Source organism: Hyperoodon ampullatus (genome assembly GCF_949752795.1).
Source record: "Hyperoodon ampullatus genome assembly, chromosome: X".
Classification (NCBI taxonomy): domain Eukaryota; kingdom Metazoa; phylum Chordata; class Mammalia; order Artiodactyla; family Ziphiidae; genus Hyperoodon; species Hyperoodon ampullatus.
The window spans coordinates 93,422,606-93,443,857 of record NC_136913.1 but is presented as its reverse complement, the minus strand read 5'-3'; the positions used below and the strand labels follow the sequence as shown (position 1 = coordinate 93,443,857).

General features: G+C 42.3%; 1 protein-coding gene across 1 annotated transcript; it reads right to left on the bottom strand.

Moving 5' to 3' along the window:
• Window positions 1-1,329: 1,329 nt before the first annotated feature.
• On the bottom strand, window positions 1,330-20,271 carry PRPS1 (phosphoribosyl pyrophosphate synthetase 1). The gene is made up of 7 exons (XM_079727066.1): window positions 20,031-20,271; window positions 10,035-10,218; window positions 8,801-8,899; window positions 7,554-7,678; window positions 4,681-4,854; window positions 2,427-2,586; window positions 1,330-1,467 (listed from the first exon to the last, which is right to left on the bottom strand). The coding sequence occupies exons 1-7, from the start codon at window positions 20,150-20,152 to the stop codon at window positions 1,375-1,377; spliced, it is 957 nt and encodes a 318-aa protein (XP_079583192.1). The 5' UTR covers window positions 20,153-20,271; the 3' UTR covers window positions 1,330-1,374.
• Between the last annotated feature and the right edge of the window lie 981 nt (window positions 20,272-21,252).

Below are 21,252 nucleotides of genomic sequence, written 5' to 3'. Positions count from 1 at the left end.
AAGTCAGTGTCCTTATTTGACGATGCAAAAAGAAACTCACTTAACATTTTGGAATGCGTTATAATTAGAAGGGCTGAAATTAAATGCTAAATGTGTGTCAACTACTGATGGAGGGAAGTCTTATCACATTTGGCAAAATTGGCTCAAAATGAATAAATTGTAGAAACTACTCTCTTCCTCTGAGAAAATACCTAATTCCTATCATCAGGAATAAGAACCGGAGATCCAACAGGCATTATACAGCCTGTAATTCAGGTATAATGCACAGAATTACACTACATCTAGTTCTTAGTTAACCCCAGACAGCTTAAGGTCTTACAGTTGAATAAAACCGCTGCCGTGTCTACTCAGTGCAGTTAATAGCTTGGAAACAAAGAAGTAAGAGCTATCATTAGGCAGCCAAGACACCTAAACCAAAGCTTTGGCAGAGAGATCAGTACAGATACAGACCCACAATCGAACAGAAACTTTATTAGTTTCTTCTACAAGAGACAGTGACATCAATCTTTTTAACAGAAATCTCAGGTCATCTGAGAGGTCAAACAGGTCCAAGGAAGAAAGATGACAATTAAACAGTTAAATTACTCAAAAGGCACTACAACACCACCTAAAACCTACTACCGCAGTGGTAGTGGGCTAAGGAAGATTAAGCTACAGCGAAATAATCTCATGTAAATTGTTATAGATTATATAGCAGGAAGCGAGTTTGCTTTCCAGAAGACTATGGCACAATGATTACTTGGGACCAAGTTGATATTTGGCCAGGAAAAGAAGGTCAGGCCAAACGGAAAGGAACAGGGACAAAGGAGAATCCAAGTGACAGAATCCAAGCAAAGGGTGATGGATCAGGCTTTTTCCTCCCAAGAAGCATTTGTTGCATGGTGCGTTGCTTCCCCTTAGGCTCCTGCCCTAGAGCTGTTCCAGTCTTAGAGGGGCTCAGCAACCAGAGCTGGGTTCAGGCTGCCCCAGGCTCATGCTGGAATTTAGTACAGACTTTAGAGAACCTGTCACAAGTTCAGGGGTGGGGGGGGCGCTGAAGCATTCACATGCAAAGTAGTCTGAGCTTCCCCAAACACATTCAGACACCCTTACACAACTTTTTCCAAAGTCTGACATCTTGTAGCAGCTGAGCTGTAGTTAAAGCTGCAAGGCTCACAAGATCAAAGAAGCCAGGACGAGACAATACAGGTAGGAAATCCCAGCAGTTAATCTCAGTCTTTCTCTAATGTAGGAGAAACACTCATATACCTGATGTGGGATGTAGAAAGCTACACTGTAACAAGCTGGGTCTTCTGCTGGATTTTTCATCAAATACCAAAGGAAAATAAGGGGCGGGACACACTTTATTTTTTAAAAGCCTCAGAACTTATTCTATTATAAAGGAACATGGCTGAACAGGTAGGAGACAGATTCCCCATTGTGAGTTCTCCTGATGGCTTCTGCAAGGATCATGGAGATGTCGATCACCTAGGAGGGCAAGGCAAGCATCAGGTTAGTATCATACAGACAGAGATGACTGGCCAGTTTGCAGACACTGATAAGCAGCCCGATGAGGGTCCTTCCTCTTAAGACTGCTGCACTGTGCTGTTTCCCCAAGGGAGCCCACAGCCAGCTGCTCTTCATACCCACATTTTAAATATAACCAACCACTTGGGAAAGAGTCAAAACGCTTATGGAGGAAAAACTCTGACTCAGACTCACCAAGATGGTGGTAAGTTGGCACTTAAAAATTCTTAGGAATGAAAAAAGAATATTTAAGCTGAAAAAGAAATCCTTAAGAATGACATCAACCCTCCAATTCCACATATTTCTAGTGGATTATATTTCCATATTTCTAATGGAAAGCGAATGGATTACTGTACATATTTTTAATTAAGCAAGGCCTTGTTTTTTTTAGTGCAACAGCACTCAAACTTTATTGTCTGACAATAACCTGGGGAAATTAAAGTCCCGGTCCCATGACCTCTGGTTTTGTAGGCCCTGGATAGAGCAAAGGAATCTGCATTTTAACGAGAACCCTAGGTGATTAACTTAGGTGGTTTCCAGAGCACACTTTGAGAAACACTGAAGTTCTAAGGAGCATACCGTCAGTTTAAAGGTTTTACATTATGTTTGCAGGGGCCAACAGTTAAGAGTGATACACACAAACTGTAAAGCATGGACCTGGAAACTTGAGTGTGTATCACAATCACCGGAAGAGCCTGTTAAAATGTAGAATCCTGGGCTCCATCCTCCAGAGATTCTAGGTCTAGTTGTTTGAATTTTTAGACACGTGATCTTTTTCCTTTTGGGTCACAGATCCTGATGACCAAGCCTTGAGAGCAAAGGAGGAAATCTTTAGAACCCACCCAGACACCTAATTCAACACATGTAACCACCTCCTAAATACTCAGTGGAGTCTTGTTTTGCAAGAATCTCAGCCTCACCTGTATTTTAGAGCAATGCTTCATCTTATCCTCCTGAGGTATGGTATTGGTGACAACTACTGCTTCAAAGCATGCATTATTAATGCGAGAAATGGCTGGGCCAGAAAAGATTCCATGAGTCAGGATAGCATAAACCCTGGTGGCTCCAGCTGAGAGAAGTCTAGAGGAAAAAGCAGAGTTGATTAGGAGTAATCTTACTTGTTACTATAAAATCCGAGTTAGGGAAGAATAATGTCTTCGTCAACTTGGGCTGCCATAACAAAATACCACACACTGGATGGCTTAAACAGAATTTTATTTCTCACTCGTTTCTGGAGGTTGGGAAGTCTAAGATCAAGGTGTCAGCAAGGTAGGTTTCATTCTGAGACCTCTTCTCTTGGTTTGGTGGTGGCCACCATCTCGCTATATGCTTCCATGACCTCTTTGTGTGCATAGACCAAGAGGGGGAATGGGGGGTGGGGTTGGGAGGGAGCTCCCTGGTGTCTCTTCTCATAAGGGCACCAATATCATCATGAGGGCCCCACCCTCATGATGTCACCAAACCTAATAACCTCCCAAAGTTCCCATCTCCAAACACCATCACACTGGGGGTTAGGGCTGAATTTTAGGGTGATACAATTCAGTCGATAGCAAGGAGAGAGAAACAGACTAAGAACTTATCTGAATAGGTTTGGATTAGTGTAGAAGGACTGTGGCACAGACTGCTATGCTCCACAAAATCTGTCTCCTCTTCTTCCTAGCACACAGCTGGACATTTCCTAGCCTCCCTTGCATAGTTAGGTGTGGCCATGTGACTTAATTCTGGCTATCTAAATGTAGACAGAGGCTTGTAAAATCTCCCATGGATGATCCTCCATGCTCCTTTCCCTTTCTGGCTGGCCAAAACGGAAATGTTAAAGATGCAGCGCCACAAGACTGAAAGGGGAATACTCGCATTGGAGCATACCATGAACAAGAAAGAAACTTTACTGTGTTCAGGGAGTTGATCTGTTAAGAGCAATTAGCATTAACTTACTAATATGATAAAAGGAGTTTTATAAATGTATACTCCAGGATCCAAACCAGGAGAGCACACGAGTCTGTTTTTTTCTTTAAGCATCTATTATACATATATGCTAGGCACTGTGCAAGGCATGGATACCTGGAGATTTAAAAAACAAATTATGAGAAACAATGCTGTCCATACTGGCTTGGATTATAAGCAGTGGGGAGCCACTTAAGGTTTTAAAGGAGGCATGAGGGGAATCTAGTCTTAGTTTTAGGAAGATAAGCAACTAGGGTGGCAGTGTGAAAGATGGACTGGGGAGGTAAGAGACTGGTGACTGGCAGCAGAGAACAGGGGGAAGGCAATTCAGAACAGTGCAGGCAAACAATGAGAAGGAATACGAATGAAGGTAGTAGCTGCGAAAATGAACAGTCAAAAGGTAAGGCCAGGGATTCTAGCTTAGGTAAAATATAAATATGAGAATCTATTTCTGTCTCCTCAGGCATATGGATTTCTTACCTTAACTTGTTTTAAAAAACTATCAAGGGACATCCCTGGTGGTCGAGTGGTAAAGAATCCCCCTTACAATGCAGGGGACATGGGTTCAATCCCTGGTCAGGGAACTAAGATCCCACATGCCACGGGGCAACTAAGCCCGTGTGCCACAACTACTGAGCTCGCACGCCTCAACTAGAGCCCGCATGCCGCAAACTACAGAGCCCACATGCTCTGGACCCCAAACGCCACAACTAGAGAAGAGAAGACCTGCACGCCACAACTAGAGAGAAGCCCATGCACCACAATGAAGAGCCTGTGCACTACAACAAAAGATCCCGTGTGCCGCAACTAAGACCTGACGCAGCCAAAAATAAATAAAGTAAATAAATAATAAATAAATAAATATAAAAAAACTATTAAAAGTAGAGTACTTAGAGTGATGAGATAATTTTGGAAATATAGTGGTGACAGTTGCACAGCATTGTGAATGCAACTAATGCCACTGAATTGCACACTTAAAAATGGTTAAAACAGCAAATTTCATGTTACATAAAGTTTAGCACAATAACAAGGAAAAATAAAACTAAGAAAATCTAGAGAAAAAAATAATACTTATCAATTTACTTGCATTGCAATTTTAGCCTAGGGTGACAAAAGAAAGCTAGTTATCATCTCCTCAATTCAGTTCCAAAGAGAATCAGCAGGATTAGGGCATTCAGATAGCAGTTAGCTTTTTACTTCTAACCCCCAGCCCCACCACTAGGCACTCACTTGTCAGCTGCGTGGCAGATTGTACCACAAGTGTCAGCCATATCATCCACGAGGATGGCCACCCGGTCCTTCACATCTCCCACTAGCACCATGCGGTCCACTTCATTAGCTTTCTTCCGTTCTTTGTGAATCAAGGCAAAGTCCACATTCAACCGGTCTGCGATGGAGGTCACTCTGCAACACAGGGTATTCACAGTTAAAACATGTGCGTGTGCGTGTGCGTGTGCGTGTGTCTTAGGACAAAGAAAGGAAATAAAGGATGGGCTTGTTTTCTGGGGGAGAAGACTCCTTGAAACCCAACAGTTCCCAGGGTTGGAAGAAAGCAACCGGAATTAACTGGCATCACAAACTGGGTTTCATAGACTAATGCCTCCATACCCTGAGAGCAGTTTATGAATGTATTAGTCAAACTTAGATCACAATTCATTCTGGGTTACCGTAGGGGAAGACAGACACCCTCACCAGTCCCAGGAAGCGGTATAATGAATGCTAGGGCATTTTCATTTACTAGACTGGCAGCGAAAGGGGAGAGAGAGATGACTTGGTTAACTAATGCCGGGAGTGTAGATCACCCCAATTTGACATGCGGATGTGGTGAGAAGTGAACCTGAACTTGGTGGGAGAGGAGCAGTACCCAGCCCATTCCAATGCCCACGCCCACATCACACTCCCCTCAGTGATCCACCAACTGTCAATGTCAACTGTACCTGGACACCAAGCCTGGGAATTCCTTTAAGGACTGCTAGAAAAAAAGTTTTACCAATTAACTGGGCAAATCAGGCATCTTGCTGTACAGCTCAAAGCACCTCCAAATCAAAACAGAATTCCTTTTTTTAAAATTACAAGGCAATACAAACCAGACTAGAAGGTGGGATAGAAAACAAATCTTTCTGGCGACAAAGTACCATGTAATCACTCAAACAGCAATCCATTCAGTGTATATGACTGTGGTGCCCCAGTGACACATATGGCCACACTCCACCATGCCATCCTTCTTATGTGTGAAGAGGCCTGTGCTTTGCGTTTTGTTTTTTAATGTAATACTGATCCAACCAGAGCATTATGTCCTATTTCCCTTGTGGCTATGGTCACATATCTCGAGTTTGTGCTGAATAAGGGAGAACCTGTGACCATATAATAAAGAACAAACAAGACTTGGACCACACCTAGGCAACATTTACACCTGATCTAAACAACCCATACCCTGTGCTCTCCTTTCCTACTGCGTGGGCACATAACAACATGAGTTACCAATCTGGGACTTCCCTGGTGGTCCAGTGGTTAAGACTCTGTGCTCCCAAAGTGGGGAGCACAGGTTCGATCCCTGGCTGGGGAGCTAGGATCCCACATGCCGCACGGTGCAGCCAAAAAAAAAAAAAAAAGGTACCAATCTGTTTGGAATGATTATTTAGCCGAGGCAAATGCATGACCACTTAGTTCAAGCATCCCAAACCGTCCACACTCAATGGTCAACAAACTCAGTGACTGACAAAGTATAAAGGGCTCAAAAAAGTCACTCCCTATATCCTTGATGGGAGGACTACGTGCAAGTCACAATCACACAGGAATCTCTACCTAGTCAAAAAACCCTGCCAAGACAGACGTGATAGCCATTCACTTTGAAAATCTTTCATCACTAAAAGAAAACTATAAACAAACAAACAAAATCATTTAGCAATAAACCATCTACTGAAGGCAGTTTTTCTGTACCCAACTTTGGAAAGAAAATCGTGCTTGATTACTTATTTCAAATGTGACCGTTTTCTAAGTCTCTGTGGAAGATGATTTTCACAAGTGTGACAACCACCGTGAGGGGGATGTGTTTTAGGCTCCGTCTCTAGTATTACAGATGGTAACTAGTGACAAGGGACTCACAAAGCCATACATCTGGCTGGAGAACAGAACTCAAGCTCTCAGCTTATCAGTTCTGTTGAAGTTCCTGAAATAAAGAGGTTGTTGAGAAACAGTCATTGAAGACTTGAATGGCTTTTGCAAAGATCTGAATTCGCGTTTCCTAATCATCTGTGTTTTGTAGCTCTTCATTCCATTTCCACAACAAGAACATGTGTCACGCTTTTGAATGCATTACTAACGAGGGAGCCGCTAAAGAAATGAAAAGCTCTTAGTCTGCACCACGTGAGCTGAAGCACTGCAACTGGCAATCCCTGGCAATCAGTTTGTTTAGAATGTTCAGAGCTTGGCTTAAATAAAATCACCACACTTTCTTTTCCTTCCTGCTTAATATTTTAATCTAAAGGATCAAAACGGTTTAACCAACCGTTTGGAGGTATGTAAAAGCTTACTTGTTCACTATTATCATGGGCTTTGATAGCAGGTGCCATTCATTAGAAAACCAAATTCCTCCCCCTCCTGATGGGTCACAGCGCTGTTGCTAGCCCTGCAGCGCTGAGTCACTGTTGGGTTATGGTCAAGCCCACGATGCCAGACTATTTTGTGCACCTCTGCTGTCTTTCAGGTAGTGACTCAGGCCAGTAGAAGAGGAGTGAGTAAAACCATATCCAGCCCATGTCCTAGCTACTGGCACATCCAAGTACTTAAAAACTGTCACTTCTCAGTATCTTGTAATAACCTATAATGGAAAAGAATCTGAAAAAGACTATATATACACATGTATATGTACATATATATACACACACACATATATATATATATACACATATACATATGTATGTATATATATATATAGTCTTTTTCAGATCACTTTGCTGTACCCCTGATGCTAACACAGCATAGTAAATCAACTGTACTTCAAGAAGAGAAAAACTTACTTCAATAGAGAAACATCGTTTTCTGACACAACTGTCTGAAAGCTTTCCCCAGTACGTTGGGAATAACATGACTTTCAACCATACCTCTTAGCTCCTCCAGCATCGGGTGAAACAATCGTGCAGTTCCTCCATTCCGAGATGTTCTCCCTTATCCACTTGAGGACAGCTGGCTCTGCATACAAATTGTCCACTGGGATATCAAAAAAGCCCTATAGAAAGAAAGAAGCTGGGTCAGTTTTGCTTGTTTTCCTTCTCTTCCATTTACAAATAATGAACACAAAGAGAATAGTAACTTGCCAACAGAATACTTTACTGCAACATTCAAACTCATCAGAAGGCATGCCCGGTGTGCCAGACTGTAAAAACAGCCTCCTCGAATCTGGGCTGTGTAAGAGAGCCCAGCCACAATGGGCAAAGCCAGGCCTCGGCTACACCACAACTGACCACAGGCACATGAGCAAGCTCTTGGGAAAAACGGCCAAGTCCAGGAAAGACCAGAACTACCCAGCCAACGTGCAGACCCATGAGGTAATAAATGCTTACTACCTTATGCCACTAAATGTTGGGCTGGTTTGTTAAGGAGCAAAAACTAACTGGTAAACAGGTTAGAGATGCTATGGTATATAAACTTAATGGAAGCCATTTACAATAAATGGTCACAGTAACTAGAAGTCAGGAGATCTGTGTTCTAACACTAGTTGCTACATATTAGTTGTATTTCACAACTAATCTGTTCCTCTTCTATAAAATGGGTATAAACACCTGTCCCATATCTCACTGAATTCCCAGAAGCCTCCAATGATAATGATTGCAAAGTCTCTTTAAAAAGTATAAAAACTATAAGGTGGTATTCTGCTCCCCTAACTCTGTTTAGGTTAGAAAGTAGATGCCAATATCTATGGCTCTAAATTTGATGATGACAATAACAGCTCCCATTTATTTCATATCTTTCATGAGCCAGGTGTTATACTATGAATTTAATATCTTATTTGATACTCACAATAACAAAGCAGTGTGTGTTCAGAGAAGTTAAATAACCTGCCCAAGGTTACAAAGCTAGTTAGTGTCAGAGCCAGTATTCAAACTAAGTCTGATGCCAAAGCCTACATGCTTCCCAGAATCCCAGACGGCCTCCCTGTCCAACCACCCAACGTGGCTAAGATCATGATCTATGCTTAAGGTGAGGATGTTGAAAATGGCATCAATGTCTAGTTTATTTGAGCTGTACTTGGGCAGTTTTTGCTTCCCTACGGTTTTCAGCATTCAGTCCTCTCCTACCCCCTTTCTAATCCCTAATAATCCCTAAGCTAATACTTAGCTTCCACTGATACCTGAATTTGAGAAGCGTGCAGGTCCATGGTGATAATATGATCTGCGCCTGCTACAGAGAGCATATTTGCGACAAGCTTGGCTGAGATTGGAGCCCGGCTCTAAATGGAGGGGAGGAAAGAAAAAAAAAAAAAGCCAATTTGAGAAACAATTCATTTGCTCAAAAAGCACTTATTTACTGTGCACCTACTGTGTTTAAGGTACTGTGCTACCAGGAAATTCATAAAAAGCGACATAGCCACTGACTTTGAGTAGATCACAATCTGGCACAAATATGAAGTGGATTATCATTTTTCCAAATCAAGATACATATTTCAGAAAAGAAAATACCTTCCCCACCTTTCTTTTTCTTCATGTACATATTTTCTGCCTATTCAAGTGTTTCCAATGCTCCATTATTTAAATTAGGCAGACTTTAAAAATCTTTTTTGAAAGAATTCTATTAAAATCTCTTTTAACACATACACACCCAAACCTGTGTAATATCTAACGTGTCAACATTTAAAGACACATCACAGGATGGAAATTATAGTTCTATTTTATAAATTACACCACTCCCTTACTCATCCGGAGGCCAATGTTCCAGTAACCTCAACCCCCTTTAATAACAGGTAAACACACCTGGCTGCACCATAAAATAGCAAGGCCCATGCCCTTTACTCTACTCTGTAGGAGCACTGTATTTTACTAAAATAAAAATATCTGGCCTTCTCCCAGGCATTGTATGTAAAATTTGGGCATCAATTACAACAGACCTGCAAAGTTTTACATATATGCTTTATCCTCTAATACTCCAAATAAGGTGAGATGTGTGTGTGTGCGTGCGTGTGTGTAATGAGACCAAGTATTCATGTAACTGACTTCAAGTTATATGAAGAGGTCACAACTAGAACCAAGAGGGTCCCAGAGGAGCTACCATAGTTTAAAAAAAATATTCTACTCCATGGGAGCTGGTGCTTAGTCTTACTGATACAATGAAAAAATAGCAGTGAGTTAGCCAAAAGTCACATACATATGACTGGAATAAAACAGACAGACTGCAAATGTGTTGCTTTATACAAACCAATCATGCCAATTGTTTTGAAAATCAGGTAATGCCTAAGATAAAGAAAATAATATCCTCTAAATATACATTTGATAATTAAGGAAGTTTTTTGACTTTGGGCAAGTGCTCCTGCTTCCCCTGATTTTAAAAAAAGAATTAAAGGAAAAAAAAAAAAGAGATTCCGCTCCTACCTTATCCTTCTTATCCTGCCGGGCATAAGGGAAGCATGGGATGACTGCAGTAACCCGACTGGCTGAAGCAATCTTGCAGGCATTAATCATGATCAAAAGTTCCATTAGATTATCGTTGATTTCACCGCAGCCACTCTGAACAATGTAGACATCCTCTCCACGCACACTTTCGCCAATTTCCACACTACAGGAAAAGGAAGGACAACAAAAACAATAGATTTTAAAGCACTATGCTGTACATCTACAGACAGTAAGGTCTAAAAAACACAGCTTCCCCACTAGTATGCTATGAATGGGTTACAGCTGCATGTGGCCTCCATCCCCTCAGACTTCAGGAGATTCCCCAGAGGAGTCCCTCTAACAGAAACAGTTTACTGCCTCAGTTTACTCCAGTGTACTATACAGATATTACCTGCTTTTATAGGTGACATGACATGAAAAAGATTGGCTAAGGTACTTAGAAGTAACTGAACTATAACTTCAGTAGGCAGGCTGTATCTCATTTCATATATTGAATGCAAATCTGATATAGCATCTATGACTGTCACAATCCATATATAACAAAAGAAGTAGAAAGCTCATATAAGGAATGAATCACTACCATTCTATAATGATGCCTTCTACAGAAGATAGTAGTATATCTACCACATTGGCAGTTCACTGAACAAATATTAAATGTTCATCGCCAATCACTTTGCTTGGTGCCAGGGACACGATGGAGAACAGATGTGGTCCCTGCCTTCATTCCATGCTAACTGTACTCTGGTCCAATTAGTAATTCTTATTTTAAAAAATTCTACAGGAAGTTATTCTAATTATGGAGTAACACTATATTTTACCATAAAATGAAAGTTTTAATATTCATACTTGGATACTTACCAAGAATAACTTATTAAAAAATAATAACCTCAGTGACACCTCAAAGCAACACCATTTCCCCAATTAATCCTCTAGGTGAGGTGGGGTGTGTGTGTGGGTGTACGGGCATGCATGCGTGTGTAGCGTGTGTAGGCAAGTAGACCAGAACAGCTGATAACCTGTACTGATGAAGAGAAAAACTTCTTCAACAGGAAGTAATTCCATTGCCAGAAGCTGACATAAGAGCTAATTATTATTTAAAATTTATTCCTTTCCAATCCAAGTAACAATTGTTACTTAGTTCCCCAACTAGAGATTGAACCCATGCCCTCGGCAGTGAAAGCACCGAGTCTCCAATCCCAGGATCCTACTTTTTAAAAAATGGGGTTAGCTTATATTGTAAAGCAAGAAAAATAAAAGCAAATGGTAAAAATTAAACCAGAAACCAATTAGAACAGGGAAGTTGAGATTCCTGGTAGCCAGAACAAAGAGGAAAACACATTTGTTCGGGATGTTTGGAGGTAAACCTTCAGGCACTGAAAAATGGGCAAAATAAACCCAAAGTAAACAGAAGAAAATATAAACATAAGAGCAAAAACCAATGAAGTTAAAGACAGTAAAACAATAGAGAAAAACCACTGAAACAAAAAGCTAGCTCTTGGGGCCTCCCCTCGTGGTCCAGTGGTTAAGAATCTGCCTTCCAACGCAGGGGAAGCGGGTTCAATCCCTGATCAGGGAACTAAGATCCCACATGCTGTAGGGCAACTAAGCCCATGCACTCTAGAGCCTGCGTGCCACAATTAGAGAGCCCATGCGCACCACAACTACTGAGCCCTTGCACTCTGAAGCCCATGCACCACAACTAGAGAGAAGCCCGTGTGCCGCAATGAAGAGCCCATGCACTGCAACGCAAGATCTCGCATGCTGCAATGAAGATCCCACATGCTGCAACTAAGACCCAATGCAGCCGAATAAATAAATAAATAAATAAATAGATAGATTCTGAGAGGGACTTCCCTGGTGGCGCAGTGGTTAAGAATCCACCTGCCAATGCAGGGGACACAGGTTCTAGCCCTGGTCCAGGAAGATCCCACATGCTGCAGAGCAACTAAGCCCGTGCACCACAACTACCGAGCCTACACTCTAGAGCCCACCAGCCACAACTAGTGAGCCCACGTGCCACAACTACTGAAGCCCGCACGCCTAGAGCCCGTGCTCCGCAACGAGAAGCCACCGCAATGAGAAGCCCGCAACGAGTAGCCCCTGCTCACCGCAACTAGAGAAAGCCCGTGTGCAGCAATGAAGACCCAATGCAGCCAAATAAATACATTAAAAAAAATCAACCAATTGCACTGTATGGACCTTATTTGCATACCAATTCAAGCAAATTGTTTAAAAAACCCACATTTATGAGACAAATGTGAATACTGGCTAATTATTTGATATTAAGAGATTACTGTTAATTTGTTTCAGGCAAGAAAATGGTATTGTGGTTAAGGAAATGTATATGGGTGATATGACATAATATCAAGGTTTGCTTCAAAATAATCCAATTGTGGGGGGGGGCGGGGGGGAGGGGGAATAATAAATGAAACAAGATTAGCTGTGAAGTGATAACTGCTGAACTGGGTGATGGGTGCATGGCAGGGAAATCATTTACTATTCTCTCTACTTCTGTATATGTTTGAAATGTTCTATAACAGGAAGAATGAATGAATGAATGAATGAATACCACTCAGGATTAGGCTGCCTCTTGCATCTGCTCACTTATGAACCTTCTGCAGGCCTGCTGTTGTGAAAATTTAGAAGACTGAGGTTTATCGTCCCTCACAAAGTAACTCACCTCACACTAGAGGTAAGCGGGTCCAATGTGTTTCTTCAAAAGGTTTTGACAGATCTGCTCATACACTTTTACAGATACCCAGCTGACAGATATTTAATTTTGGGTGGAAGTACAACTTGATGGGTCCACCAGGATGCAATGGCTACAAAGCATTTTACGGCGGGATCCTGAAGCAGTGATGCTGAGCAACATGATGAACCGAACAGCAATTTTGTGGACCCCAAGACACAGCTGAACAGACATCTATTAATCACCAAGATCAGCCTTAGGAAACAAGTAAATCTGTCAGCAATGTCAACTATGCTAATGCCAAAATTGCTTTCTGGAGACATTGTTTTAAATTCAAATGGACAGGCACGAGAGGGCCAGGGAGGGCCTCCTGGGAGAGCAACTTGCATGCTATCCAAACTGTAGGCCCTAGAGCGTCACTGTCCAGTAAGGGAGTCACTGGCCTCAAGTGGTTGTTGAGCACTTGAAATGTGGCTAGTGTGACTGAGGAGGTGAACTGAGATGCGCAGTAAGTGTGAAATACCACACCTTACTGTGAAGCTGGTATAAATAAAATAAAAAATATATCGATTTTTTATATTGATTACATGTTAAGTTTTTTTAAAAAACACTCAGATGGACAGGACTAAATAACACCTTGTGGAGGTGAGCCTGCTCTGTAAGTTCCTCACTGTGGTGGGCCCAAACAAGAGGCTGCGGGAGTTTCAAGGGACTTCCAGATCTCCTTTACTAACGCTGCCTGCCCTTTGAGAGTTTCCAGGCTGAGTCCCTTCTGTGTTTTATGGCGCACAACTCTAGGGCCCTGACTGAGTACTTCAAATATCCAGCAACTTCAAAACTGAAGAAATTTTATTTTATTTTTCAAGAAAATTTTATTTTATTTTATTTTATTTTTCACTCCCTGCCCCTCCTGCCACCTCACCTCCTTGACCAAGCTCTCCACTTCTCTGGGGGAGAATGAAAGTCAGGCATATTGATTGCCAATAAAAAGCCAAACGTGTCCTCTACACCTGGCGTGGGAAAACCTATGGCTCTTGTTCCAGTCAGGAACACAGAATATCATCTGTGCTCCAGACATTCACTCACCAGTCCGACTGTTTGATTAGGAGCCAGGGAAGAGCAGTTTGAGAATTGATCCAAGACAGTATAACAGATGGGCTAATTATCTACTCTAAAGCTGTCTTATTATCAAGTAAGACCAGAAAACAACATATTTAAGACCATGGTGGCTTATCTCTTTTTACAAATGCCTCAACTACCAAAGTCAATATAAAAAATATTCACACAATTGCTTACATTGTTCATTATGCTACTCGGTATCACTATTTAAGGATCCCACCCATAAAATTCGTAGAATTTTGTGCCTGGAAGTATCTAAAGAGTTTTATGAAAATGAAAACTACATAATCCATTGCGTATGCCTTTATCCCTTTGGCTGCCGGGAAGCCAAGGGATACAGTTAAAGTAACACTAAATCAACTTCAGTAATCACTTTATGCCAAATTCTTGGCACAAATACTATAGTCCTTTGTTCTAACAGGCTTCTGATGCATCTACTTAAACTTTTTGTGCCTGTGACTATCATGAAACACTTTAAGTCCTTTCTTGAAAGCAGGTAAGGTATTAATTACAAAATTAAAATTTCACTGCCAACTTAAACATCAGAGAGCATTTGCTAAATACATAACTTTAGTAGAAGGGATTTTTTAAAAAAGTATATTCTAACATCACATAAGGTTTGAAAAGTAATTCTTAAAAAAAGTCACCAGCTCACTACCTAACAATCACCAGTACCATTTTTGTATTATATCACCTAATAAGCAACAAAAAGTGCAGCCGTTTCCCAAAGCCACACTTAGGACTAGCACGTACCCTCAAGCACAGGATGTTATGACCAGACATGTATCTAATAACTTAAAAAAGTTATTTAACTATATTAAAAATAAAGTGGTACACATAAACTAGGACACTGCCTTGTTTTACTGTACATAATTCTAATCTCACTAATCAAGACCAATCTTTCCCTCCAGTTAGTACTATGACATACAGACTTGCATAAAGCCTTTAAAAAAGCCCATGAAGTATACTTAGATTATACAGCTCGGTCAATAAACAGTTCAGTGAATCCCAAAAAAACCTTAATATTATTCTTATGGTTTCCTCTAAGAGATGATAAGTTAGGCAGTGATGGATGGTAGAAGAATTGATGGTGTGCCTGAAACCTGTTTGCTCTTAATATCATCTACCACAGCAACGAAGAGTAGCGCCAGCCGGCGTGCAGCAACAAAGACCCAACACAGCCATAAATAAATAAATTTATATATATATATATATATATATATATATATATATATATATATATATATTAAAAAAATCATCTACCAGGTGGAAAGACCTGGTTTAGCAATTGAAAGGGTAACAATCCTTGTTCTTTCCCTCTAGCTAATGGTATGTCCTCCAAATGGCTTTGGGCCAATGATTCTCCCAGCTGTTCTGGGGAGGCCAGATGACTGGCTATGTCCATCCAGTGAGAAAAACTGGCTTCTCCTTTACCCTTTCCTTTAGCATCAGACATAATTGCATCTGACAAGCACAAAATGTTAAACATAAAAAGGAAATAAAGTGAATCTAAAAGTGCCTTTTGATTGGTGGTATTCTTAAGAAAATCTCAAGAATTTAGATGGATGTTGGCACGTGCAAAATATATGGGATTAACTAACAAAGGTTATAGTTCTCAGGAAAATCCTAGGCAACCAAGGTTAAAGTCATCCCCCTCTCAGCCTATCCAGAGTAATCAAATAAACCAAAGTTGTTAACAATACTGAAGAGAATTGAGTCCAAAAATTTAGTACATATAACAAGAAAGAAACAGACTCACAGATATAGAGAACAAACCAGAGGCTACCAATGGGGAGAGGGAAGGGGGAAGGGGAAGATAAGGGTAGGAGATTTAAGAGTTACAAACTACCATGTATAAAATAAATAAGTTATAAGGATATATTGTACAACACAGGGAATATAACCAATATTTTATAATAACTATAAATGGAATATAACCTTTAAAAATTGTGAACCACTTTGTTGTACACATGAATCATATAATATTGTACATCAACTATACCTCAATAAAAAAAAATTAGTACATTTAGAAGTTTCAAAAGCCAGATGAATACTGTAACAGCAAAAAATTTAAAGAAAATACTCAAGAGTTGGGCAAGTTACTTAACCTCTGAATCTTCGTTCCTTCATCCATAAAATGGGGATAGTAAGAGTACCCCCTCAGAGCAGTGTTGAGGGGATTAAATATTAGATATGTATAAAGTGCCCAGCATAGGAACTAGCACATTTTAAGCATTCACTATTTATTAATTATTAATACCATCATTGCTGATAGCAGAACTCGTTCAACTTTTCTAGAAAGCAATTTTGGCAATAGGTATTAAAAAGCCTGAGAGGGACTCCCCTGGTGGCACAGGGGTTAAGAATCCGCCTGCCAATGCAGGGGACACGGGTTCGAGCCCTGGGCCAGGAAGATCCCACATGCCGCAAAGCAACTAAGCCCGTGCACCACAACTACCGAGCCTGCACTCTAGAGCCCATGAGCCACAACTACTGAGCCCACGTGCCACAGCTACTGAAGCCCGAGTGCCTAGAGACCGTGCTTCACAACAAGAGAAGCCACCGCAGTGAGAAGCCCATGCACCGCAACGAGTAGTCCCCGCTCACAGCAACTAGAGAAAGCCCGCACACAGCAAGGAAGACCCAACGTAGCCAAAAATTAAAAAAAAAAAAAAAAGCCTGAGAAGTGGTGTATACCCTTTAACCTAGTAATTCCCCTTTTAGATATTTATCCTAAGGAAATAATCAGAAACAGTCAAAAGATTTACATTCAAGAGTTTTCATATAAAGGAATCAGATCAAAACTTTTAAATATCTAATAGAGACTTGGTTATCTAAAATTATAGTAAAACCATGACAAGACTATACAGCTATTTAAAACCATGTAGACTAAATATTAAGAGGAGAAACTACTCAAAATATATTGCTGAGTGAAGAAAGCTATAAACAACCTATCTTACTTTTTAAAAAAAGTACATAAACAAACAAACATCTGGAAGTTCATATATCAAAACGTTAAGTTTATCTTGGGTGGTGGAATTATTTGGGATGTCTTTTCTCCCCTCTGTCCTCTTCTATATTTTCCACATTTTCTGCAATACCATCACCACCCCTTACCAACACTGTGAATTTGTTAGACAATTTTCTAAGAACTTTACTCCTATCTCATTTAACTGTCACAATAGACTCTCGGTAGATGCTACTTTAGAGATGAGATTACTGAGGCAAAGAAAGGCTTAGGATTCAAACCCTGCTTCTCTGATCCCAGAGCCTGAGCCTTTAACCTCTCATAGCTATCTGTGTGTGTCATACACCCACATATATGTATGTATGTTTCCTCAAAAAGAGGACAGCAGGGGCTTCCCTGGTGGCGCAGTGGTTAAGAATCTGCCTGCCAATGCAGGGGACACCGGTTCGAGCCCTGGTCCAAGCCCTGGTCCAGGAAGCTCCCCCATGCCTCGGAGCAACTGAGCCCGTGCGCCACAACTACTGAGCCTGCGCTCTAGAGCGCACGAGCCACTACTACTGAAGCCTGCACGCTCTAGACCCTGCGCTCTGCAACAAGTGAAGCCACTGCAATGAGAAGCCCTCGCACAGCAACGAAGAGTAGCCCCCGCTGGCAGCAACTAGAGAAAGCCTGCGCACAGCAAAGGAAGACCCAACGCAGCCAATAAATACATTAATTAATTAATTAATTAATTAAATCTATCTATATATATAAAACAAACAAACAAAAAAACTGGACATCAAAGGATGATCCTGACTTCAGAAGAAAGCTACTCAAGAGAGCATCAACCCCTAAGATCCTGCCAAATTGCTGCAAAAGTCTCATTTGAGGATGGGCTCTGCAGTTCCCCATCTGATGACCCAAAGCACCCACTGAGCTGCCCTGTCCATGATCTTTAGATCCCAAGAGTCACACAGGGCAGCAGTTACCACTTATGCAGTGCAGAAAAGCCAAAGGTTTGGGGAGGGAGGTGAGGGGAAGCTCCAGAAGCAGCATATTCGATTATGTTCAATGAAGATTTCAGAACATCTAAGGAACCAAAAAGCTAATGATTAAGCCAGAAACAAGGCAACTTAACCAGTCATCAATTTTCCACATTGGGCTTAATCTTATCCAATGTTTCCAAGCATGTTACTGTCCAGTTGTTTAAAAATGAATTCAGGGGCTTCCCTGGTGGCGCAGTGGTTGAGAGTCCGCCTGCCGATGCAGGGGACACGGGTTCGTGCCCCGGTCCAGGACAATCCCACACGCCGCGGAGCGGCTGGGCCCGTGAGCCATGGCCGCTGAGCCTGCGCGTCCGGAGCCTGTGCTCCTCAACGGGAGAGGCCACAGCAGTGAGAGGCCCGCGTACCGCAAAAAAAAAAAAAAAAAAAAAAAAGAATTCAGCCTTTTATCTCAGGGAAGTACATTGGGACTCCTGCTAATTCAGATAAATCAGTCAGTAGAACACTAAAGTGTGCTCCCTCTCCCCTCTCCCAGTATAGCCTCAGGTCCTGATGTGTTGCACTAGGCAGAGAGTCCACAAAGAAAAAAAAGTCTTTGTATTTTTCCATGAAGCATAGGAAAAGGACTTAATAGTCACAGTTCTCTAAGGGGAACCAAAAAAACCTCTGAATGAAAATCATTCTTGTCCCCTAGCTGTAGTGCCACTTGCAAAGTCTGGACCTGTTTTGTTTTATTACAGCCCAAGTCATAATGCTGTGGTTAAAGCTAAAGACAGCAGCTCAGCTAGCCTTTCGACTAAGGTACTGCCTGGTTACAAATGGCATCAGTGTTTGCACTATCATGTGCATCACAACCAATGGTACAATGATCAAGAATCCAGAAGGAAGCTAGCTGTCCACTACAGATAATGCTTTTATCAGCAGGGTCTACAAAGGATAGGGGGAGTTACACTTTGGTAAACAGTTTAAAGAAAGAAAAAAGGGAACAAAAGCATTTAGGAAAAAATGTTCAAAGCAAGCTTCACTCATTTAACTGATTCATTAGCTTTGGTGTAAACTTTCCCCTTAATAGAGGACTGACTGTAAGACTGCGGGCACTGCTCTGATTTGATCAACAGGGTACCAACGAAACACACAAAAACACCTAACAGAACCAGAAGATGCTATGTTTAGGTGGAAGGGGTATTGAAAGGATCAGGTGACCAAGCTATCTCTAAGATGGCCCCAAGGTGCAGGAGCACGGTGGAAGTGGGGGGAAGGTGCAAATTTAATTAGCAAAGCAATGAAAACAATTCATTGCAATGCTCTATGCATTCCCGGCCTTCCACTCCATGACCTTTTCTCGATTATCTTAATATTCAGGGATAAAACTGTTTCCTAAATCCCCCGCACAACGTTAGAAGTGGGCAAGTTCAGGATAGACTTTGGTACTGAAAAATATGCTTTTGTATTGTCTGTACCAGTAGCTACACTTGGGAAGGTCAAGGATTCCAGAATTAAGGTTCCCTAAGATTTTCTGGATGGCTCAAACTGAGATGCTGGCAATCAGGATGCAGTTAATGCATCATTTTATCCGAGCGACTAGAGTTAACTTAAGTATGGCTCCGAGTCTAAAGATGTGAAAAGCCAACGCTTGCCAATAGAAGGGAAGTCCTCAGTATTAATTTTGGCGCCCTCAGTACATAATGTCAAATTCCCTCAACAGGAAATCCGACCGACACCGTTTCGAATTGAAAAGCTACTTCTTAGACTCTAGGAGAAGCACTACGAGGGCTCAGTACGCAGTAGGATCTCCCAGGCAAGCTGGTCTAAGAGCTGAAGAGAACCCAATCTGGTCTGGATGGCTCAAAAGCGAAGGGACAAAGCCACGTGTCCCCACTGCCGAGCCTAGGCGTCTTTTCCCTCTAGCCGCTCTAGGCAGCCACCATCCCCGCCTTGGGTCCTCCAGCCCTTGCCTTCAAACCCAGTAGCTTCGCCTCCTGCTCCATCTTGACTCCACCCAACCGCACGGTGAGAATGAACGTGACCCTCCCGCGAGAGGTAAAATAACGGAAACAGCCCGTGGGGCACGCTTGCCACAGAGCTGCCCCGTACCCCCCCCAAAGCCGGCCCTTTGGAACTCACGCGGTGGCCCCATCCCCCTACCCTCTGCTGCCCAAGTGTAGTCCGGCCGCCCCGGCAGGTGAGGCCGGTCGGGGTCCCAACTTCATCCTCACCAGGTCTCCTGGTTGCTGAATTTCTTAGTCACCACCTTGCCCAGCTCCAGGCCCAGGCGGTCGGCAATCTTCTGGGATAGGTCCTGGTGGGAGCTGCCGCTGAAGATTTTGATATTCGGCATCTTGGCCAACTACCCCAGGCACTCTCTGCTTAGTGATCGCTGCTGCTGCCGAGACCCGAACCGAGTCGGCCCAGAGACTCAGTACTAAGCACTTCGCATTGCTACTCCGCCATCTTACATTCCCGCCGGCGCGCGGCTCTAAATTGCCCAGCGCCGGGTAGGAGGAGTCAGCGGGGAAGTTTACACCCCGACCTTACCGATTAGCTGAGCGCCGGCAAGGGGCGGGTCCTTGTTGTAGTTCCGCCTACCCCCGGCTGTCTCAGGGATTGACTGGAGGCCCTGAAGGGGGCGAGGCTAAGGAATCGCCCCGCCCCCTGTAGCGAGGCAGTCCGAGAGGGCTGACTAAAAAACGCTGAGATACCCGCGCTTGGCTAGGGGTGGAGAGTTGCTGGTGACGCGTAGGGCCAGATCTTTCCCGCAAGTCACGCTTTTTTTTTTTTTTTTTTTCTTCAGCACCTGAAAGCAAGCCTGGCTCTGGTTTACAGTTTCTTTAAAAAATATCTGTTTATCAGGATGGCAGCCACAGTTCGTCTGAATGAAGGGGAGATTTCTCAACGTGATTGAGTTTGCATGTTTCTGAACATGATTTTTGTCTTTTTGTAAGGATGGGGCTGAATTAAAACACGTTTGCATCACAGACGCCCAGAGCACAGGCTCATCCAAAGGGCAAACAAGCAATTTCAGTGTCGCCTTTGCCTGGCAGGCAAGTCCCAAGGGGAAAGTGACTGAGGGCAGGCTACCTGAGTCATCCAGGGACACTGCAAGAGAAGTCTCATTTTGTTTTCAGCGCTGGGACCAAGTATGTTCAAACAAGTGATGAAGTATGGATTTTCCACAATATCTGGGCAATAAAGGTCTGATTTATCTGACCCTTGGAAAGGAGAGAAAATTTAGAATACTTATGGGACTTCAGATAAAGAACCCCGGATGAATCAGAAAACCTGGTTTTTGGTCCTGTCTGCCCCATGTTGTCCTCAGCATCATATTCTGCGTGTTGCTAATGTGTCCTTTTACACCACTATTTTATTATTTTTATGATGATAACTGCTAATTGGACCAAAGAGTGCCTTTATTCTCACCACATTTTCATTAAGCATATT